General features: G+C 46.1%; 1 protein-coding gene across 1 annotated transcript in view; it reads right to left on the minus strand.

Annotated features, from left to right (window-relative positions):
• The window catches only part of LOC308145240 (delphilin-like), a gene marked incomplete at both ends in the record, with an annotated part of 35,931 nt that overhangs the window by 9,527 nt on the left and 2,050 nt on the right, over window positions 1-24,354 (minus strand). Inside the window, 12 exon segments of the mRNA XM_080516607.1 lie at window positions 435-479; window positions 1,695-1,999; window positions 2,584-2,716; window positions 2,931-3,016; window positions 4,801-4,935; window positions 5,132-5,283; window positions 5,928-6,083; window positions 6,169-6,321; window positions 8,950-9,019; window positions 9,677-9,762; window positions 12,598-12,897; window positions 24,082-24,236. Of these exon segments, the coding sequence (XP_080372733.1) occupies window positions 435-479; window positions 1,695-1,999; window positions 2,584-2,716; window positions 2,931-3,016; window positions 4,801-4,935; window positions 5,132-5,283; window positions 5,928-6,083; window positions 6,169-6,321; window positions 8,950-9,019; window positions 9,677-9,762; window positions 12,598-12,897; window positions 24,082-24,236 (1,776 nt within the window).

Here is a 24,354-nt window from a genome sequence, read left to right on the forward strand (position 1 = left end):
GATTCTCTGTTTTGCTCAAATAAAGATAATACTTCCAGGACCAAAGGTTATAAATCACATTTATTGACTGGTTTTGGTTGAGAAGTCAAATCTTCAGTACGTCTTGGCAACAGAAACATATTGATTGATCCAATGACACTAAAATGTGAAGCTTTTTGTTGTTGTGTTTTATCAATACATGGAATTCTGGATACACCTGTTCATGTTTTACTAGCTCATGCACATTTAAATGTCCTCAAGATTTAAAAACAAAAACAGGTAATTCAAGATCATCTATCAATCTAGAGCTGATTCATCCCATGACTTGAGATCTTTACATCAATTTCCATTTCTACAGCTCTACTTCTATAAATCTACAGCCATTGATGTTCCATCGCATGATAAACTTATATTATCAGACTCTATTGTACAACTGAGTATTGTGTTTTACTTACAGGCACACCTCCTCTTCTGAAACCATGACAACCACCGTGATAAATCTGTTCATGTAACACAAGCGTATCATTGTAGCACACATTAGGGCCACGCTAATGTCAAGATGCAACACTACAATGGTTCTCTACATGGGAATTTATTCATCAGCAAGCACACGGACTAATAATGATGGTACATGCAACACAAGAGCTGGACACAGCGGTATATATCGTGAAGACAGTCTCTAAAGGTTTCTACAGTGAGCTAATTACTGATAATGATTGTATTTAAGGCTCCATCCAGGCCACAAATAGTAGATAACTGGCAGGTTGTTATGTGGTTGTCTGACACATTTGAATGTGCACAACTGAGGTTTAGAAGAAAGACGGATCAACAAACAGTAATTGTGATCACGCAATTCTAATGCTATCTAGCCACATTCTGAGCATCATCCCAGCCCGTCGTGTACGTTTGTGAAATGAAATTGTCGGCTATTTTGATCATGTGTATGTTGTTCAAGTGTTGAGACGACAATCCTAACAAGTGGTGCTTTGCTTGCTGACTAAGTCAGTCAGTTTAGTGATGAAATTAGATCAGTTAGATCAGTTCTGTTCAGACTCCCTGTGTCTCTTTTTAAACCTTAAAGGGGTCACATTATGTAAAATTGACTTCCTAAAGGTTCTCCAGCAGTACTAATCGTCTCCATACCTGGAACGACGCCCCAGAAGTGTAGAAAGTGTGTCCTCTCTCTCCCTGGTTGTTCCAGGTTTTAAAAAGTGTGTTGCTCCAACCAGCCAATCAGAAATCAAACCCTATATAGTGTCATTGGGGGTTCAGCCAATCACAATCAAGGTAGGCTCCTCCCCTTTGACTCCTCCCACAATCAGGCAGCTCTGCTCTGGCACATGGCGCCACGAGAGGAAGTACTTCCTCCTCTTCCATAGATGGGCGTGTGTGGGCGGAGCCAGTCCAGCTCACACAGACACAGCAGATTCTGAATGTAGCGCCTATGATCCAATGTTCTAATGGAGGAAAATCGAGGAGACGCTAGAAACTTTGAAGACAAGGTTTCTGGACCAAAGTGAAAGTGTGGAAAAGTTGGATCATGTGACCCCTTTAAATATATTCAGTGTGAGCTGGGTTAGAAAAGTGAACTGTGCTGCCACGGTGTTCATTTTGCTTAAAACCTCCAAGAAGACGCCACAGTAGAGTTGAATCTATAAAAAGTCCTTCATCATGACATACTGGACACTAAAACCTTTACAAGTTCTCCCCCTCACCTCCTCGTAGTCGTTCTCTCCGGGTGCGAAGTCGTCCACCAGAGTCACCCGGTGGCCCAGCTGCTCGCTCAGGGCGTCCAGGAACTTGTCGGTGTCCCGGCTGCGAGGCGGGCGGGAGAAGGTGAACAGCTTCCTGCGGCGGGTGAGCGTGTTGGGCGCGCCGCCATCCGAGTGTTGGGGGGAGGCGGGGGGGCTCTCCAGGCTGACGTAGGGGTTGGAGTCCACGCTGTTCTGGTGGTGGATCTCGTACACGGGGGTGGGCAGAGGCTCCTTCCAGGACAGGGTCAGACCCGACTTACGGCTCCCTGCAAAGAAGGACACCAAAGATGGCTTCCGCTGATGTTCACCGGGTTCTACGGCTGCGAGTGTGACTGTTTCTCTCATCCCGTCCTCGTCACTGTGAGCAGACTTACTTGGCCATGTTGTCACCTGGGCTTTCATTTGAGGTAACCATGGCAACACAAAGATAAAACGGCAGGCTTACATGACTGAACAGATTGGATGATTTTAATTCATTTTTCACACACGCACCCCCCCCCTCCCAAAAAAAATAAATAAATTTGAAATTCAGCATTTCTCATGTCACGTTCACGCAGACGCTTTCCTTATTAGACAATCTGCTGCTTGCTGGCCCCCTGTGATGACACGCCGTCCATCATAAACCCACGCAGGAGGGTTTATTTATAGCACATGTGACATTGTGTGAGCAGAGAGCCGTCCTGTGCCATGTGGCTTTCATCACAAAAGAGCAACTCATTCATGTGACTCATAGCGCAGATGAAAGACCTTCATGGCACAAGGATCCAAAGCGTGTGTGTGTGTGTGTGTGTGTGTGTGTGTGTGTGTGTGTGTGTGTGTGTGTCAGTAGCACAAGTACCTGAGAGATTACCGGTGAGCGGGGGGAGTGTGAGGGGGGAGAGAGGGCGGCTGTAGCCCTCAGTCTGTCCCGGTACCTGGGGCTCTGCTGAGGACACACTCTTCCCCGCGTACACGTTCTCCAGCTCCGTGTACACACCTGTCATCTATAGGCGGAGGCATGGTTAGCACGCTTTGAAGGTCTGCTGCGCTTCAGTGTGTGCAAGTTAGAATTAGAATGGATTTAAGGGAGCGCCACAATGAAAGTGAGCAGACCTTCAACTATTGTGAGAGCAAAAGAGCACAGGTCACATGACCGGCATCCACACGATGCCGGTTTGCTGATGAGGAAGCGGCTGACACAGCTGCGGCTGTACCTACATGATTGAGGTCAGGTGACTCGGGGAAGGAGGTTCCATCTCCGGACTGTCTCTCCTCCGGGCTGCCGCATTCATCAACATGAATTCCTACAGCACATGACATAAGCATGACGAGTGAGACAGAGACGTGGAGCCTTCGCCGTCCGTCCTGGTCCGGCCGGGAGGAGGACGGAGGGAGCAGAGCGGGACAGGAGAGGAGCGAGACGCCACAGCTGGGCAGCAGAAGGTAGAAATGGTGATGAAAAACTCCTGAAGCCTGAACAGACCTTTGCTGGAAATAAACAGCGTTTTTAACTCGCAGCACAGATGTGAAGGCGACTGCAATATTTCTCTCATGAAGCCTTTGAAGACTCACTGAGAGTCCGTTTGCCGCTCTTTGTTTCCAGCAACACTATTCTGTGTGTTCATAGACTTACAAGCAGCCTCACTACAGACATCAAGTCTCATATCAGCACTTTGAGACTCGATGCTTTGCTTTTAATGGGAACATCAGCAGAGTAATAACTGCTAAAGAACTGAAGTGTTTTTTTATTTACTGTCTCCACCTCTATTTTCCTCATAAGTCTGGGAATACCAACATGACACTTAATCATAGGAGTGAGTGATGACTGTCAAAAATGGTAAGTGCTCATACTGGAGGCATTATTACTGGTTCATAGCGAGAAGCGTGAACTAAAGAAACACTGGGATGAGATGAGATGTTGCAGGGACGGAGCTTTTTAAACTATTTGACAACAGCTGACCAGGCGGACCTGCGGCTCTGCAGCCACATGTGGTCCTTTCTTTATGGCTCCATGAAAGTTTCACTAATTTATACCTAAATAATAATTCTTATCTTTATTTCAGTTTATTTATCTCTTAGTGGAAAAAAAGGCTTTAAAAATTGGATAGAAGATTTGGAAAATAGCTACAAGAATTGAGAACCAAATGCAAAATGACTAGAATTTATAAAATAAATTAAAAAAAGGCTTAGAAAAATGATAAAATGGTGACAAATGTCCTTCTTGTGGCCATTAAACGCTATAGCTCTTCTCTGTAAATACTGTTGCTGTGTTTTGGTTCATTTCACATTTTCTATGCTTAAATGAGTCACCGTTAAGCCTTGTACACATTGATATTCAAAATTATTCATTTAATTTATTTATTTTGTTTGTTTATTTTCCACAATTTCACACATACAACCAGGGATTTTGAATTATGCATGGTATATGTGAATACTGTGGGAAAAAATGGAAGCTAATTCTTATCCTGTCTTATTTGATATTCAACTTTCTTTCTATTTATTCAATGTGGAGCAATAAAGCTTAAAGCTTAAAGGAAATATTTCAAATCTGTATATATACAGAGTTGTCTGAGAAATGCTTGAAGAGAAGGATGAATCTGCTCAAATCTGGTACAAAAACAGCAGAAAATGGAATGAAATGTTCACCATGCTAAACTGTAAGTGGACCTTGATAAAACTACTGCATATGTGAAACTGTAAAGATTTGTCAGCCTCATTTGATTTGGTGGAAAATCTCCAAAATGCCTCTTTTGGTCCTGAAGGTTGCAGACCTGTAGTCAAGCTGGCCGGCTGGCTTCCTAGAAACATACATGGCTGTTAATAAGATTGGTAAGTCACTGGTTTTTCCAGCTTTTCCAGTGAAAACTAGAGTGACCAAAGTGAATGAATACCAGTAAAGTTGCAGAAACTAGTTGCACAGCAACCTTGAAGTCACAAGCTTTGCTGCAGAAAGCAGCTGAAAGTGACGGCGGAGTACAAAGTGTAAAGCCCAACCACTCAGCTGGAGCGCAGAAGGACTTTTGTGCCCCGAGCCAATGAAGGAGGTGTTCGGGAGGTCTCGGTGGGATGTGGTTTGAACGCAGCGTACCCATTCCCAAGTGAGTCCCGATGATGCAATCGTCAGAGCTCCTCTCTCGGAGGCTGCTGCGGTACGACGTTCCCGTCACGCGCACGGAGCTGCTGCGGCGGTGGTGCTCCGAACCTCCGTCAGGCTCCAGCACAGCTGCGAGGAGCAAACAAGCCTTCAGGGACATTTATGTTTTTTTTATTACCGTGATCCAGAACACATTGACGGTGATTCATCAGGATCGCCGATGAGGACTCCAGTAATAGTAGAATAAATCGGTGCATCAGCTATCAGGCAGCTACACTGGCTCATGACACAGAAGGTAATCCCTTCACGGTGTGCTTTGGCTCACCGCTGCTCTTGAAGCCCAGAAAGCGTGACAGTTTGCTCTGGCAGCGCTCCTGTTCGTCGTAGGTCAGGAGCTGGTAGATGAACTGCCAGATCAGCTGTTTGGCCGGCGTGTCCAGCACCGGGAACACGTCCACGATCAGAGTGTCCACGTTCCTGCAAAACACAAAACACCGTCTTTACATAACCGGGCGGCGAGCGTGAGGATTTAACTCCCGGTGCAGAGTCTATATGTTGCAGTGGAATGTATAGAAGATGCAGGATGAAAAGTGATTATGTAAAAAGGTGGGAGGACAACAGGAATGCCAGTTATGGCCGGATCTATGCCTCGGGGTGTCATGTGTATGCACGCACGGGAAAAATTCAATTGGCTTTTTTGCTTTTAAATCCTGCTGCATCACATGTTTGCATCATCTGCAGAGCTAATTCACCTCCCGTCTGTACCGTCGATCCCTTCATCCTCCAGGAAACACCACCAGAGCCCATTGGGAGGAAAAAACCTCTTACTTGCCTGTGTGCATCATTTTCTCTCAAGCCATCACTCCTTTCCCCGAGTGAAGCTTGCTTAAGACTATACTTAGCAGAAGCACTGAGTGCAGTGTGGACAAAAAGAACAAGAAGATTGGTTTCACCGGCAACAGCTAGTTTTCTGTCATTTGTCAAGTTTAACTCAACGGGTTATGAGTCCGAGATGAATGAATATATCGTGTCTTTGCTGCAGTCCAGCGCCTTTTTCACTGTGACATTTCAAAGCAACGGCTCCTGCTGACTCAGGTGAGTCCAGCGTCGTGGCGCCTCACCTGTGCTGGAAGAAGGTCTCTAACGCCTTGCACACGGTGTATCTCTCCTGGATGGTCAGCAGATGCTCCAGCTGCTGGCTGAACGTCCTCCCGTGGACTTTGATGCTCGGCGGGAGAATCTCGGCCACCCACTGGAGGGAGCTGAGGGCCGGAGACCTGGGCGGCAGACGGACGAGCGGACGGCTCGTTATTCCACCGGCACTGTCAGACTCCTGCTGCCGCTGTTGGATTGAGCACTGACCTGGAACGTGGTAGCGTGGTGGAAGGCAGACTGGGGGAGTCCTCGGGGTCGGTTTGCTCGGAGGAATATTCAGAGGGGCCGTCCTCCACCACCAGGGTGGGAACGGCCCCACTGCCCTGCAGCATGGACACCACCTTCTCATGGGAGCAGTTCCTGCAGCAAGGCCAGAGGCAGACCGGTTAGAAACACCATTCATGCTTCAAAAACTTGGTACTGTTGTCTTTTATTCACCCTTTTTTTCTTTTTTGGTGTACTTTTACTGTACAGCACCTGGTGCAACCAATGTTCTGAAAGGTACTTTGTTGTTGTTGTTGTTGTCTCTGCAGGGGGTACTAAGAGACTGTCTGCACCCGGAGAAAATGCTTTGATTGGTGCAAACAGAGCGGAGGAAAAGTTTATTTATGTAACTCCAGCAGTAGTGACTTTATCAACAGTGGAGTTATTAATCAGAGAGGGAAACCTTGACGATACAAGATTTAGGAAGTTGAATTTTATTAATAAAATTTGTAAAGAAACAGCTGGTTTAAAAGAAATAAACAAGCTGAACTGACAGGAATTGAACCGCTCGATAAAAAAATCTATCTATCTATCTATCTATCTATCTATCTATCTATCTATCTATCTATCTATACAAGGTTACATGTTTGTAACCTTGTATGGTTTTATGTGGGACAACGGATGGAAATGAGCTTCGTGCTAAATCCGGCATGAAGAGATGGCTTGTTCAGTAATACGCACTGTCCCGTCCAAATAAAGAAATAAAATTAAATTAAAAGGAAAAATGAGGGATCTATTAAATCTCTGACAATCCAGGAAGTATATATTAATCAACTTCGAGATCAATAAAGATCAGGTTGTTTCATCATTCTGCCCAGCAACTCCTCTGTGTGTCAACAAAGCCTCCATTGTTTATTTACGCTGCTCCAGAATGTTTTCTACAGATGTTTTCCACCACACGTTCACACTGCAGCTCACACATTCTTATTGTTTGTCCATGACCGCCTCTCTGTTGCTGCAGCGCGGCAATATTATGGAGCGCCAATCAAATCAGTGTATCAGGCAGCCGTGGGAACGGCTCCACACTCCTTCCTCCACGTTTGTCTGTCGGGCTGGCAGGATGAGTAACGCTGTGTCTTCAACAAGGCGCTGGAGACGTTGGCCGGCCGCCGTGCTGTAAGAGTTCGTATGCGATTGGGCTTTGTCCTGCGATGTGAGGCTCACGTGGACGCCCACGGCGAGTCGCTGGGAGGACTGCCGCAGTCAAGAGGTGGTGAAAGTCCACACAAGAACTACTAAGACTCCCACAAGTGAGAGTTTACATAAAGAGAGGTGTCATGTGCTGCAACACACACACGTGCACACACACACACACACACACACACACACACACACACACTGGCAGAACTAGTGAAGAGTTAAGGGAACTTTTCCCTGATGTGACAAAAACTTTTAAGAGTTTAATCCACGTGTGACTGAGCCTCTCATCCAAGGCAGACAAACTGTGAAGTCATGCTGCAGGAGAAACCATGACAAGAAAAAAACAAATAAAAGCTGTATTTACTTGTGATGGGATTATCTGACTCTGTGAAAGCTGCTTTTTTTTTATATATAGCCAGTGTGAATTCATGGCAGCAGATGGCTCCTCCTGACTGATAAACAAGCTCCGATGTGTAAATATATTGTCTGAGTTCAGGAACTTGGACACCAAAGATGCTATGAACTACTAGTGCTGCTAATAATAATAAAAAAAGTGCTTCCCATTAGAGATCAACCTCCACATAAAGCTTCGTTTCCACCGCACAAAAAGTACTGGAATGGACAGGTATCGCCCGTTATAGTTCAGGTTTCCACCGCAACAATTTGTGATTTTTTTGGAAACAACCGCTCCAGAAAATCCCCTGCCCCCCCTCTATCAGGGTCCCCGGGTCTGGGTTTGAGGACCACCGGAGTGTCGGAGAGCCACTCAGTGCTGCTGGATGTGAGCCGGGTCGGTGTGCAGCTCCACACCCGGACACGGGAGCTACTCTGAGCGCCGGGGTCTGTCTTTGCATTGCCTCCTTTCTGCTCAGGCTCAGAGGTCGAGTCGGTCACATCCAGCGGCGCCGACCACTGGATGTGGCTGACTCGGCTCCCCGTCCTGGAGCAGCTCACCGGCTGGGCCCTGTGCCGCAGCCCCCAAAGGGGAGGATGTAAACAACAACAGAGGATTCATAAGGTCCAGATCTTCCACCCAACTGAGACGACTGCTGTAACGTCACATATCTGAGGAGCTCTAAGCCCCGCCTACTTTTTAACCTGCTCTCATGGCTCTGCAGACAAGGAAGGCCGAACCAGGGAGGTTCAGTCTGACTTAATATTTGAGATTGGTTCTGCACTTAAGAGAGCCGAGTCAATAGGCGTGTCTGTGGCGTCGGTGTAGGTCCCTGCTCTCATTGGAGTCTCAGGCAATGAGGCCACAAATGCAACTGCAAAAACACGATTTCATCAATGTAAGCACGACTATTGGGTCTGCAGGGTTTTACATTATCGTAGGAGAGAAGATGTCTGAAATCTGGCAGAGGGAGCACTCTCTGGATGTGACTGACAGAGACAAAGTGGGGATATTATGACTCCATTTAACAAAGTGTTAAAGGTGTGGACTCAACAGGTCATTCTCTCTAGATTAAGATGAAGACACTCTGGTCTGGTCCCAGATTAGGCTTTAATTGGAAAAAGAATCAAAACATGGTCCTGAGTTGTAAAGGAGTGAAGGAAGGAGGAGGAGGAGGAGAAGAGACCAACCTCATGTCCAGTCCATTGAGGAAGAGGATCCGGTCTCCTGGTTTCAGGCCACATTCCTCGGCGGGGCTGTCTGGGAGGCAGAGCACACGTCAATCACAGGCTGGAAAAAGATCCTGACACAACGTCGGCGGCTAACAAGGTGAGATGGTGACTAATGGGATGCTGTCAATCTGTGTGTGTGTGTGTGTGTGTGTGTGTGTGTGTGTGTGTGTGTGTGTGTGTGTGTGTGTGTGTGTGTGTGTGTGTGTGTGTGTGTGTGTGTGTGTGTGTGTGTGTGTGTGTGTGTGTGACATGCACCGAAGCCCGTCAAGAGTCAGACGAGCTTGGTGCTGAATCGTTCCGTACACACAGTGCTGTCAAAACAATCCCCGCTCAGCGACAATCACGGGATCATCAACTTATTTGTTTGCCAGGCTCGAACTGCGCGTCCAACAGGATTGTGGCTTTTTATTATTATTATTATTATTATTATTTGTTTTATCATAAAGGAAGTTTTAGCTCAGATCACGACGAGAAGCGATGCCACCAGCCCCCGCAGCCTCCATAAGGCCCACTGAGTCAGTCCACTGCTTCAGCACATGTTGGTGGGAGATGGTGGTGGGAGGGAACGGTGCCGTCATCATCATCATCATCACACACACACACACACACACACACACACACACGCAGGAGGCGGCGGTCAGGAACGTACTGTACGAGGCTTCAGAGCGACGGAGGAGAGCAGTACCTGAGATGACGGAGTCGATGCAGACGGGGGCGTGGCCTCGCAGCGTGAAGCCGAAGTTCTTCTTCCCCCTGTAGACACGGACGATCCTGAGGGAGTGATGCAGGGAGTGACGTGGACAGTTCAACGGCACACTGACAATAGCAAGTGCCAAAAGCTAAATTTGTTGAATTCATCCGATGTGTGGCAGATAAACTTCTCTGTATAAACCACTGGAATAGAGTGATGATAAACTCTTTTTTTTTTTTTTATTATTATTATTATTAAACACTCTTAAATACCATTTAAAACTGGGAGAGTAGAGTCATCAAATGAGCTCACGAGCCCCTTAAGGGTTTTATCTCTCTACAAACTGAATATCTGAGTGTTTGAGATTTGTGAACTTTGTTCAGGATTTTGTCTTCTTCTTTTTTTAAGCTTTGCGGAGGTGAGAAGTCCATCGTGTCCCTACACTCACTGTCAGTCCACACACTGTACTACAGTACTTCACTCCTTACGTCGAACTTGTTTAGAGTCTCTTTAACTATTTGCTTTTTCAGACCAGAAATGTGCTGAATAACACTGAAAATCCTTTAGTGTGTCCATCCCATTTTAAATCGTGAGATGTGACCATGGATAAAAGACAGCTCCTCGACTGTGCTCCTGTTTTAGAAAATACATAGACAGGAAACAGGAAACTCCCACTTGATGAGAACTCCGAGTCGTCTTTAACAAAGTTCTCATTGCTCAGGTGGATTTACATGAGGCGGCGCGTGGGAAGCGATCAAACAAACTGAACGACTGCATTGTTTTGCTCTTTAAAAAAAAATAGAACATGTCCCCTTTATCAGGTCTAAATTGTATAAAACTCATCAGTGAGCCGTGGCACCATCGACCTGCACTGATGCACAGCGGTTCAGGAGCCTGTTTGTTCTCCTGCTTTGTTCCCCTGTCTCACTTCCTGTTGGTGGATGTTTGAATAGAAACCAGGACACGTTGCTCGTTTTGCCACGACCCGACTCGGGGGAATCAAAGCTCATCGTTTTTCTTCCCGCACAGCGATCCAAACTCGTGCAGTGTCGACGCCATGCACTGGAAGACGCTCGCTCTCGTTTGCCCCGGTGAAGAAACGCTGTTTACATCAAGACTTTAAGCGATCTATCCCCACTGCGTTGCCATGGAGACAGCTCAAGGCAACACTGCCATGGTGTATAAACACGGGGGAAGACCAAAAAAATTTAATAAATAAAATGAAAGTGGAGAGAAAATAGACAAATCTCTTCTTTGGTAGTTGCGGTTACTGTTATGTAAGACAAGCTAAATGTAGGGAGGCATATAGGGGGTTGCGTGTGTGTGTGTGTGTGTGTGTGGGTGTGTGTGTGCTTGTGTGTGTGTGTGTGAGAGAGACTAATGGAAGCAGGCAGCATCAACCTACAACACAACTTGAACTCCCTGTGAATATTAAACTGTCAAAAGTAGTTATAACACATCACTGTGATAATTACCATTATCATTATCAATGATTATTTTATATGCTCTGCACCTTGAACATTAATTTGTTCTTATTATTCACTTTGTTGCAGGGTGACTACGACACACACACACACACGCTCCAAATGAATCGATAAGATTAAAAATACTCCCTAAATAATTCCAATCCATAAGCTTTTTTAAAACTTTGAATAGAAATTTGAGTATAATTCTGTAACTCTCAATGGTATAATTAATATTATATGAAATAAAACAGAATCTTTTGTGTGAAAAACAAACTAATGACAACTTATATCCAATGCATTTCATATAAAGCATTAAAAAAACTCAATGGGTATTTTATTTAACCCTATATATGTCATTTAAATTTGAAATAAATGCTAATTTCAACCCGAGTATGCTGTTTAATTGACTTTTGTTTTAATACCTGAGAGTCCTTATAAGTAATTAGATATGTTAATTACTGCACAAAGCACCATAGCAAAAACACAACTGCAGGCCTGCATTGATTGATTATCAAAGAAAACCAACACACTTCATGAGAAGTCAACAAGCACTGTAAACACACACAATAAGTGACAACACTTTGAACATATCTTCGTTGTTCGCTGAAGGTTAGTGTTTTCTGAACCTTCCATTGCTAATTCTTTGGATTTCCTCATCATTACATACAGGGTACAGTCTTCCTCTCTCTCTCCTTCCTTCCAGGGATCAGTGTCTGTCTGCAAATGATCATTTCGACATTCTCCACCTCTGTGGTTTCTCTCTGCCTGTCCTTCTTCCCTGCCACTTCCTGTGGAGACACATCAGTGTTATGCAACACACCTGGGGTTTATTTAGTTTTAGGGCATTGCAGCACAACTTTTTTTTTAGCGCCTGTGCCTCCTGCTAGTGTCGTCGTTTGACATGTGTCTCGCCACATTTTCACTGTGGTGTGGATGACGACAGATCTGGTGTGGGAGTCTGCTGCCACTCTTGTAATCCTGCTGTGAGTCCATTGTGGCGTTAATAACTGGATGGATTGTGTGTGTGTGTGTGTGTGTGTGTGGGTGGAAGAAGTGCAATAGAGGCTGAGTGGTCAGGGATTGGGTGGGGGATTGCCACGTTGAACAGGTGAGGAGGTGGTCGAGTCTCCCGGGATAAATAAAAGATGTGGGTGTTTGATGAAAGAGACACTTTCTGATTTAGATGGAAAAAAGAAACAACATGTGCAGAGTCGGGGTTGTGGAGCTCTCTGAGACTCACTGCTGGACGTGAACAAGCCAGAAGCAGAGAGCCTGTCCCCTGATTCACATCCATCTTTGAAGCAGAACATGTGACCAGCGGCGACTGATGGTGTTGTTGTTTGGCGAGCGGAGCACAGAGCCGCCTGGATCCCCGCAGTAAACAGCACACGAATACAGAATGGCGTGGAACTCCACGGGAAAACCGAATGAGAAGCGTCACTTGCTCACCTCTGATTGGGTCCGACCGGCGGATGCGGCGGTATCCCGGAGATGGACTTCCTCAAGCCCCGCTCTCTGTCCCCGCCCCCCCGCTCCCGCTCCCGCTCCCTCTCGCCGGGCTCTCCCCCGTCCCTCGGCACCGAGCTGGCCCGCTTGGACCCGCGGTGGCGCTCCGACGGATCCTCGCTGCGGCTGCGGCGGATCCTGCCCTGCGGCTCGCTGATGCTCTTGCTGCGGCACAGCCGGTTGATGACGTTCTGGTTGACGGCCTCGTCGAAGCGCTGGCGGTGCTTCTTAGGGATGAAGATTCTGGCGAACATGGTGGCATGTGAGGACAACAAACGGGGCGACGTTAGCGGTTTGTTTCACGAAAAAAGAAAAAGTGCGTCTGGAGGAGGAGGAGGGGGGTGAAGAAGGATCTACATCACAGAGCCTCCTGGATTTGTTGTGAAATCATACAAGTCGGTCATCGTGTGGAAATAACAGCCGGAGACGATTCAGAGTCCAGCTCAACAGGCTTCCCCCGTCAAGCTCCACACTCAAAGCTACAAACCGACGGCGGAGGAGTCTGCACCCCTCAAGGTAACTGTCCTCACAAAGAAGAAGTAGAAGAAGAAGAGGAAGAAAATGTAGCCAGAGAGAACAGGTCTGTTTCTGACGAGAGCCTGCTGGAGTCTGACTGCTGCAGCGTGAGCCACAGAATACAGCATGAGAAAAAGGTGTGGGAGTGAGCGAGCATGGGATTCTCTCTCTCTCTCTCTCTCGCTCTCTCTCTCTCTCTCTCTCCAGCGCCTCATCCTCACTCTCTCCTACACTTCCGTCCACACATCACCTCGGTGTCTCTCCGTCAGCGTGAGCGCCTGAGCAGGAAGCTGTCATTACGTGGTTGACCTCGGACCTCAACAATCCTCAGAACCAGTCATAAAGAAAGTCAACATGTTAGGTTGAAACGGTTCAACACACCAGGTACTTGTGGAACATAGAGATAAATAAGAGAAGAAACCAAATAGTGAAGAGCAAATGATGAATAGAGAGGCTTTATATCCTGTGTGTGTGTTGTTGTGTACAGAGCGCTGGCTGGTTCTCAAACAATAACAGCGACTATTAGAACACAACAAAGTGATGAGTTGCTCCTGACAACAGAAAGCAACTTTCCATTCAAGTGATCAGAATTGCTGCCAGGAGACGAGACAGCCCACACACACACGCACGCACACGCACGCACGCACACACACACACACACACATACACATTGTCCATTTAAAACAGTGATCTTGATGATGAGATAAGTATTGTTGGGCATGTGAATGTTTTCCTGAATAGAATAGAATAGAATAGAATAGAATAGAATAGAATAGAATAGAATAGAATAGAATAGAATAGAATAAAGTTCTTCCTGCTTTGGGCCTTCCCAACCTGCACACAAACTCTTTTGTGGACTGCAATGATGCAAAAGACGCCAAGAACACTTGACCGAGCCAAAGTCCGACCTTAGTGTCATCTTTCACTGTCCTCAAGAACCGAGTGCACTGATGAACTGTCGTGTTGCTGAGATGTGACGTGTGATCATCCCATGAGTGTAAAGTACACAATATCATCTGCCTCCATCTCATGCTTCAGTTATTTCATCTTCCATAAACTCAGAGTGAAAGAGGGAAAATAGCAAAAGTAATCAGCTTAACCCGAGTGCCGTTAGTAGTTTTAAACCAACTCTCATCAGAGTCCCTTTGTTTTGTCAGCAATCTGGCCATTTTACATGTTGACTGCAATAAAACAGCAAAACTGGCAAACGTGTTGAAGTTCTTCTAATTTCCTGGTCAGTTCATCGGGGGGGCATTTATTTAAGAGACATTTATTTTAAATTATTAATAATATAATATTAAGATTTTCATTTTTTATATATGCATTTATGTATTTGTATATTTATTTATTTAAAAGACATTTATTTTAAATAATAATAATAAAAATTGTAATTATTATTATGAATTTGTTAATTTTTAAAATGTATTTATTTATGTATGTATGTATGTATGTATGTATGTATGTATGTATGTATGTATGTATTTATTTATTCTAAAGACATGTATTTCAAGGGCACACTGCAAACACAGCATTGATTTAAAAGACATTTATTTTAACTTATTAATGATATAATATAATTTTTTTCATTTTTTATTTATTTATTTATTATAGCATTTATTTAAAAGACATTTATTCTAAATAATAATAATAATAATTGTAATTACTATTATTAATTTGTTCATTTTTTACTCATTTATTTATTCTAAAGACATTTATTTTAAATGACTAATAATGTAATATTAATTTTTTTATTTTTTTATTTATTATAGCATTTATTTAAAAGACATTGATTTTAAATAATAATAATAATTGTAATTATTATTATTAATTTGTTAATTTTTTATTCATTAATTTATTTATTTATCTATCCATCCATCCATCCATCCATCCATCCATCCATCCATCCATCCATCCATCCATCCATCCATCCATCCATTATCTACCGCTTATCCAGGCCGGGTCGCGGAGGCAGCAGTCTGAGCAGAGTTGCCCAGACTTCCCTCACCCCAGACACTTCCTCCAGCTCTTCCAGTGGCACCCCAAGGCGTTCCCAGGCCATAGAGAGACATAGTCCCTCCAGCGTGTCCTGGGTCTGCCCCGAGGCCTCCTACCGGAGGGACATGCCCGGAACACCTCCCTAGGGAGGCGTCCGGGGGGCGTCCGAAATAGATGCCCGAGCCACCTCAGCTGGCTCCTCTCGATGTGGAGGAGCAGCGGCTCTACTCCGAGCTCCTCCCTGGTGACTGAGCTCCTCCCTGGTGACTGAGCTCCTCCCCCTATCTCTAAGGGTGACTGAGCTCCTCCCCCTATCTCTAAGGGTGACTGAGCTCCTCACCCTATCTCTAAGGGTGACTGAGCTCCTCACCTTATCTCTAAGGGTGACTGAGCTCCTCACCCTATCTCTAAGGGTGACTGAGCTCCTCACCCTATCTCTAAGGGTGACTGAGCTCCTCACCTTATCTCTAAGGGTGACTGAGCTCCTCACCCTATCTCTAAGGGTGACTGAGCTCCTCACCTTATCTCTAAGGGTGACTGAGCTCCTCACCCTATCTCTAAGGGTGACTGAGCTCCTCCCCCTATCTCTAAGGGTGACTGAGCTCCTCACCCTATCTCTAAGGGTGACTGAGCTCCTCACCCTATCTCTAAGGGTGACTGAGCTCCTCACCCTATCTCTAAGGGTGACTGAGCTCCTCACCCTATCTCTAAGGGTGACTGAGCTCCTCCCCCTATCTCTAAGGGTGACTGAGCTCCTCACCCTATCTCTAAGGGTACGCCCAGCCACCCTACGGAGGAAGCTCATTTCAGCCGCTTGTATCCGGGATCTCGTTCTTTCGGTCATGACCCATAGTTCATGACCATAGGTGAGGGTAGGAACGAAGATCGACCGGTAAATCGAGAGCTTCGCTTTTTGGCTCAGCTCCTTCTTCACCACGACGGACCGGTACAACGTCCGCATAACTGCAGACGCTGCACCGATCCGCCTGTCGATCTCACGCTCCATCTTCCCCCACTCGTGAACAAGACCCCAAGATACTTGAACTCCTCCACTTGGGACAAGGGCACTCCACCGACCTGGAGGGGGCAAGGCACCTTTTTCCGGTCGAGAACCATGGCCTCGGATTTAGAGGTGCTGATCCTCGTCCCAGCTGCTTCACACTCGGCTGCGAACCGTGTCAGTGCATGCTGAAGGTCCAGGCTTGATGGAGCCAACAGAACCACATCATCCGCAAATAGCAGAGATGAGATCCTGTGGTCCCCAAACTGGACCCCCTCCGGCCCCCGGCTGTGCCTAGAAATTCTGTCCATATAAGTAATGAACAGAACCGGTGATAAAGGACACCCCTGCCGGAGGCCAACGTGCACTGGGAACAGGTCCGACTTACTGCCGGCAATGCGAACCAAACTCCTGCTCCGGGAATACAAAGACTGAACAGCCCTCAACAAGGGACCCCGGACTCTGTACTCCCGGAGCACCCCCCACAGGACATCTCGGGGGACGCGGTCGAACGCCTTCTCCAGATCCACAAAACAGGAGGAGTGTGATCCCTCTGTAGTTGGAACACACCCTCCGATCCCCCTTTTTGAAGAGAGGGACCACCACCCCAGTCTGCCAGTCCAGAGGTACTGTCCCCGCCCGCCACGCGATGTTGCAGAGACGAGTCCGCCACGACAGTCCCTGCACATCCAGAGACTTAAGGAATTCTGGGCGAATCTCATCCACTCCCGGTGCCTTGCCACCGAGGAGCTTCACAACAACCTCGGTGACTTCAGCTTGGGAAATGGACGAGTCCACCTCTGAGAACCCAGCCTCTGCTTCCTCAATGGAAGATGTGGTGGTGGGATTGAGGAGGTCCTCGAAGTATTCCTTCCACCGCCCAACGATATCCCCAGTTGAGGTCAACAGCTCCCCACTTCCACTGTAAACAGTGTTGGTGGAGAACTGCTTCCCCCGCCTAAGGCGCCGGACGGTTTGCCAGAATTTCCTCGAGGCCGACCGAAAGTCCTCCTCCATGGCCTCTCCGAACTCCTCCCAGACCCGAGTTTTTGCCTCCACCACAGCCCGGGCTGCAGCTCGCTTGGCCTGCCGGTACCTGTCGATTGCCTCGGGAGTCCTATGAGCTAACAGCGCCCGGTAGGACTCCTTCTTCAGCTTGACGGCATCCCTTACTTCTGGTATTTATTCATTAATTCATTCTAAAGACATTTATTTAAAAGGCACACTGCAAACACAGCATTTCTTAACCAACATGTTTCACAGTGAGAAACGGAACAGATCCAGGCTTCATTGACAGGCAACACACACACAAAAAAAATTAATAAAATAGAATCGGTAAATAAAACTCATTGTTGACGCACTAAAGCGAGCCAAGAGTTAATCATTAGATTCGGTGTTTGTCATTAGGATGGAGCAGGAGCACATTTTGCACAAACAAAGCGTTTGGTCGCCACCTACACCAGTCTGATGGGTCCCACCGGCTGACGGGTGAATCAGACGCAGCAGAGGGTGGAGGCTCTGTTAACAGCAGCAGAGCTCCAGTAATTAGCAGAAAACCTGCTGACGGAGTCGGAGGAGACAAACAACGACGATCCGCCACCGAAAGCCAATTAAGCTGCAGCAGCAAATTCTTTGACGGCGAAATATGAAGCAATTAAGACACAGTCGGTGTAAAAGAGACTGAAGAGGGTACATGTGAGTCCAAGCCACGACTGTTTAAATCATTAAACTTGGCGGTTTGAATACATTATTGAAAGGATTTCCATGAAATACGAGGTATTTTCAGCGGATAATGAAGCAACCTGAAGGTCGATATCCTTGAACATTCAAGCGCTGATACGTGGAGAAAAAACAAGATATTGAAAGTTGTGAGCATATAAAAGAAACCGCAGAAATGCTGTTTTTCTTTCATGAGCCCCAAAAAAACCAGTGCTGATTAATAAATAAACTCCTGGACGATAATGAGCTGTGATTTTACTGGGAAGTTAAATAGTTTGAGATCTGTAGTGAGAGAAAAATACTAAAGAACCGACTGTCTTTCTGAAGCTGATCCAGATGTTTGTGTTCAGTTTGTGACTACCACGGCCTCGTCAACGTCACAGATCTGACGAGTCAAAGAATCTAGCGTGTCACGTTGATTCTCAACGTGCTGCCCTCTGCTGGCAGCACACGGAAGTGCAGCCTGTTATGGGGAGCTCTCCCTTCAGCACCACGACCCTGGAGGACCAGACGGTCAGCAGCGTTTTGCTTTTCAAAGCTTCAAGCAGGTGCAGGACTGAGCAGTGGATTTCCCCAAGGCAGCCATTTATAACAGTAGAACTATAACCAAGTGGAAGTGAAGAAATCACAGTGTCAGTCAGTTGAAAGAAAGACATCTCAGACAACGTCATACTGCCAAACTTTGTGGAAACAGTTTTGAAAACAGCTGCGTCCTTTTCCAAACATGACTGCACACCAGTGCACAAAGTAAAGGTCTGTAGCCAGGCCTTCTCGTCCCACATCAGTGTCTTACCAAATAAATGGTAAAAAAAAAAAAAAAAAAAAAGTCCCAGAAACGCCACCTAAACCTTGTGGGCAGCTTCCCGGGAAGAGTGGAAGCTGTTATAGCTGCAGAGGAAGGACCAGCAGAAGGCAGGGGAGCGAATACTTGTGGAAATATAGTAAATAAAAAGCACCATGCCCCATGTTTTATTTTTTTAGAATGCTGTATTAGTGATTCAAAGTGAAATCTCTATTAATTTGACAAACTCGGTACATTCGTCACACTCAGTGACTAAAGTGCAAAGCAGTCATGTTCCAGTGTGGCTCTCAGACCTTCTAATTACTCCCGTCTGTTGTGAACTGAAAAAGATGAGGGCAGATAATTAACTGCAAGTTTTCAACAATAAGACGTTGTTCAATCATCATAACTCAAAGTAAACCCTTCAGAACTGAAAATAGTCCTCACAGTCATTTTGCCATCAACTTAATGTGGTTTGAATCACTTTTATGTCAACCTTGACATGTGGGAGGTGTGAATCAGGAACTCTGGGCCTGAGAGCATCTTTGAATATGTTTCCTCAACATCAGCAATCAAAACCAGTCAGAAAATATGAAGAGGGTAGAATGTCCCCCCAAACATTTATAAATTGACAAGGGCAGTGGAAAACATGCTAGATAGGTTAAACACAGGGGCTAAACATGCACCCAGTCCATCATATTTATGGTACTTTTCATTTAAAAACACATTATTGTCACACCGGTATGCCAAGTTTTAAGTTATATAATAGTTCATTTTTAAAGTGGATTTTGCACACAAACAAGACTGGAAGGAAATGTTTACAGAAGTCAGACTCTTTAGTTTCCAAATGTTTGAGAAACGCTTCAATGACCACATCCCCAAAGTTATATTGACTCAATACTGAAGCGTGTGTGTGTGTGTGTGTGTGTGTGTGTGTGTGTGTGTGTGTGTGTGTGTGTGTGTGTGTGTGTGTGTGTGTGTGTGTGTGTGTGTGTGTGTGTGACATACACTCGCAAAGCTATATTAAGAAAAACACATTCATTCTCTCCTTATTAGGACATTTTCTGAGAAGCCAACACTTTAAAAAAAACAACTAAAGAAGGCAGACAAGTCATTTTTCAAGGGATGTGTTTGATTCCAGATGTGGGCCATGTATCCTCAGCCTGCTGCCGGCGTCTCTACAGACTTTGATGTGCGTCGAGGTGAACATGTATCTGCAGTCTGCTGCCTCAACGCAGACCAGCAGCCACAATAAGAACACTCCTGAGATATAAATAAACGTTGTGTGATGCCGTAGGTGTAGCAGCCCACACTCTGTTTGCTGTCTCTGCTTCCCTGCTATTTGCCATTTATTGAAATCGGAGCGCCGGTGCGCACTCCGTCTCTCGGCGTTCTATCTGTCAGGGCTGATGTTAGTGTTTATAGGCATGAGTAGCGGCTCCTTCTATCATTACCCGTCATAAGAGTTTGTCCTCGACCGACCCCCGCTGTCATTAGTGGAAAGAGCCTCCTCATCACAAAGAAAAGTTTCCACCATCAACTCTTGGAAACTAAATGGGTGTTCTGATTCGACCTCGTTTATTAAGAACAGCGATCTATAATTATCCGTGGGAGGGTGTGGAGGAGGAAGCAGGCTGGGGGGGGAAGGCATGGAATTCTCAGGAAAGGCAGAAATGACAGGCAGAAAAGTCGTTTCCCTGCCGGTGCCCAGCGTGTGAGAAGAAAAAACAGAAGTGACAGTAGCAGATGTGTGATATAGAGAGAATTTGTGTGGAGCGGTGACAGAGGAGGAGCTCGGCGGTGGGTCACACATTTAAGGATAATGCCGGTGGAATTAAAAACTGATGCTCTCACAAATCTGTTTCCGGCTGGTTTGGTGTTTGTCCAGAGACTGAGGGGCTTATTGCCTTGACTGGGAACTTAAAAAGGCAAACATGGCTGCTGCTTCTAGTGAAACAAGCAAAATCCTGCAGAGCCTGGCTGTTTCTAGTAAATAAACAGTAAAACCAAAGCCCTCCAGAACAGGCTCTTCATATGGAGGAGGGTGGAGAGAAGGGCTGAGCTGGGATTATGGGAAATGCGATTGTCGGTCCCTTTATGGTCTTACAGAGGGTCAAAACAACTCAAGGAGCCGCTCGCTGACAATTACATGCAACATAAACATCAATTAATTTCATTTTCACGTTGCACAGGAACACAGGTATGGCTGACTTCTCCTCATCTCTTCCCCACTATCATTTTCTGTCCTCTTCTTGTACTGTGGATCTTTTCTATTCTTCTCACCGCCGGTGAAAACCTGAACATCCTCAGCGCCTCCGTCTACAATCCGTGCAAACGCAGCTGCTCTCACTTCCTGTTCGCCCGAGCTGAGACTCTTCTGCCACCCTGACTACACTCTCATCCTCCTGCATCGCCGTCCTCCTTACAACACACACATGACTTTGTTTTACTCCTCTGATGCAAACACACACTTCTCCGGGGTCTCTGAGTTTATTAAGCTTCCAGTTAGGACAACATCAACATCTGAAGGAGAACAAACCACAAAAAAGGCGCATCAAGCGTTCATGAATCACCAGAGCCGTAAGACTGTTTCTCCTTTAGTTCAGAGTAAATGAGCTCCAGCCACTGCCTCCCTCCCATACAGGCAGGATTCAACACTATGACCAGAAAGGCTTGTGCCGCCATGCAGCCCCACAAAGAGCTTCAGGCTGCAGCATGGTGGCTTCATACCAACAACTGTGATGAAGTTGAGATCAGAGTGACTCCTTTATAAGAAAGCCGTCACTGTCGTCATAAAAGAGGGGAAAAATTAAAAACCATGATTGGACTGGTTAACTGGAGCTGGGTGAGTGGATTAGGCAGACTGTCACTGAGTCTCATGTAACACAGGAAGGTAAACTTAAAAGCAGCAACAAAAGACCGTTTCTATGCAGGAGCACGCCGTTATTAACCCGCATAACTCAAATGATAGATTAAAAGCTTTAAATTCCCTCCAAGAGATCTTCAGAAAACGAACAAGTGGAGAGGGAGTCTCTGCAGCTTAAAACACCATGACTATCTCCAGCAGCCTCCATTAAATATTTACTAAACCTCCCACTTCACAAACATAATTACACTTTCACTACCGCTGCGTTAAAAACAAACAAACAAGGCAGGCGGCCAAACAAGAGGCAAGAAATTCAGCAACATATCCCTGTTTTCCAGGAGCTTCAAGGAGGGGCTGAGGTGCAGAGAGCCAGAGGAGGTACTCACCCCAGACAGTCCATCCCCCTTCAGCTGTCGCCCATCGCTCTCTAATCAACTCAACACAAGCACAAGTTGCACAGCGGTTGTCGAGAAGATTAAAGACGCGGCCGGAACCCTGGTGCACGGTGGAACGTCGGTGGGACGTCGGTGGAACGTCGGTGGAACGTCGGTCGACGACGTCTCCACCGAGCGCCAGGGGGAAACGGTCAGAACCACCGAGCGTCGTGGAGAATAATGAGGAGAAAATCCATCAGAGTAAAAAAACAAAACCAAACAAAACACAAAACCCCCGTTCAGAGAGGGAGAGAGGGAGAGGTAAGAGATGGGAGGATGGGCGGGGGAGGGAGGACCAAAGACAGATAGTAGTAATATTGTTACTGGAGCAGGAGGAACCGTTATGGTACAAACAGTGAGGACTCCTTTGAATTATTTACCACTTATTTAACGCCGGACAATATTGTCTGCTCACGTCATTTCAGGTGGAGCAACAACAGCAACTGATCTCATAATAACTGAAGACCTCCTTACAGTATATTTGTAATAATAATAATAATAATAGAATATGGTGTGGTAGTAGTAGTTTAGTAGAAAAGCCTGTGTAGTGGGAGAGTAAAAGGGAGGATTTGGCTGCAGTTATGGAAGAAGCACAATCTGTGGATGAACCATCAGGGGACTCGTGGAGAGGCACAGACGCTGGTCATTTTGACTTTGGCTCAAAACTCTGGCCGCATCGACCGTTCTTCACGTTCAGTGGTCTGGCCAGGTTTCCGGCTCGGCCACACACCGCTATGAAAACACTAAAACACTAAAACAAAAAACAAATCCTGCTGGACGTGGCTCCAGGTTTCAAGGGGGGGGGGGGGGGGGGTGAATGAGCGAGTACTCCACTAAATCTGCCTGTGGCTCGTCATCACAGACGCCGCCATGCTGAGAATGTGGCTCACCCTGCCAATCCTCATTTACCGCTTTAAAATCTCTAAACCGCCGGCCCCTCAGTGAACGCTCAGCCTCCAGTTTCACTTGGAGGGTCACTTGGATTTACCCCCGGGTGGCAGATGGGGCCTACCTAAACAGAGTGTACCCCCCCCCCCCCCGTATAATCCCAGACATAGTGGAATCGACAACAGGGTCATCCTGTTAACGTGGTCATTATGAGTTCAATCCCTGCAGATTATTTTAGTTGTGTAACAGGAGGGGTGAAGTGGTGCAGCAATGAAATACCAAACTAAACCACAAGCTTAGAATGGAAAACTTACTGTGGCGTGTTTCAGGTTGGACAATTCATACAGAAGGAATTCAAAGTTGAAGATAACTTTTCTTTCTGATTTCATGTTATCAGTCAGAGCCTCGTCTGTTTGTGTGGAACAGGAAGGATCCAGCTCACAACTGCAGCGTGAGAGTGAACAAAGCTCTGTGGTGTGACGTGTGAGTCACACTCACACACACACACACACACACACACACACACACACACACACACACACACACACACACACACACACACACACACACACACACACACACACACACACACACACACACACACACACACACACACACACACACAAGCTGCTCGATGTTGATATTTCATTATTAAACGAGAATAGATTTTGTTAAAAATAAGGCAAGAACAAATGTAAAAAAGTAGATGTGAAGAGGGTTTAGTCTTTGGAACTACTTGGACGATCACGCTTAAACACTTAAAACATTTAAAAGGCGGGTAAAACCCACCACTTTTGAAAAACACGGAGCTCAGGAAGGACGAGATTAAAAGTATCTGTGTTCCTTTAGAGGACAGTTTATGTTTGGTTTCTCAGGAATCCAATAGCAGAAGCTTCATGTATATATTATGTATAGGTTTTAGGCAACACGAGTTTAACTTCAGCTTGAACCCTTCAGTCTTCCTCTCTTTGTTTTTTTCTTTTTTCTTAGTTTGTGCAATATTGCATTTGGTTAGGGTTATAGATAGATAACAAACTATGCCACCACTGTGCAGCTTAGTTACTGTGATGCACAGTTCACTAGTTTTATCTCAAACTACCATACTCTTTGGCTTCGAAGATCCTGAAAGCTATCGTGTGGAAGAAAACATGTCTTACCTTGAAAGCCGCTGTCACCCTTGAACCCCACTCTGGCTTAAAAACCTTGTGAAAAAACCTGTGACTCCTACCTGATGCTGGAGAAGAGCTGCCGGTGCTCGTCCGTCGTCAGTATTTCGGAGAGGACGGAGGCCAACCACTCCACTCTCTTGTCCGCTGCAAACTGCTTCAGCACCGTGAAGAGCTTCTCCTTCACTTCCGGCTCGTCGCCTAAAATCTGGTCCACCTGACGGGGGATCGAAACGAGCAAACGTTAGAATAGAATGGCTGCTGGGACCTTGTCGTTATTCCACAGAGTGTCAGACTTCACACAGAGCAGCAGTAATACGACCAATTCCTATGAT

The sequence above is a fragment of the Blennius ocellaris genome (genome assembly GCF_963422515.1).
Source record: "Blennius ocellaris genome assembly, chromosome: 21".
In the NCBI taxonomy this organism is placed as follows: Eukaryota; Metazoa; Chordata; class Actinopteri; order Blenniiformes; family Blenniidae; genus Blennius; species Blennius ocellaris.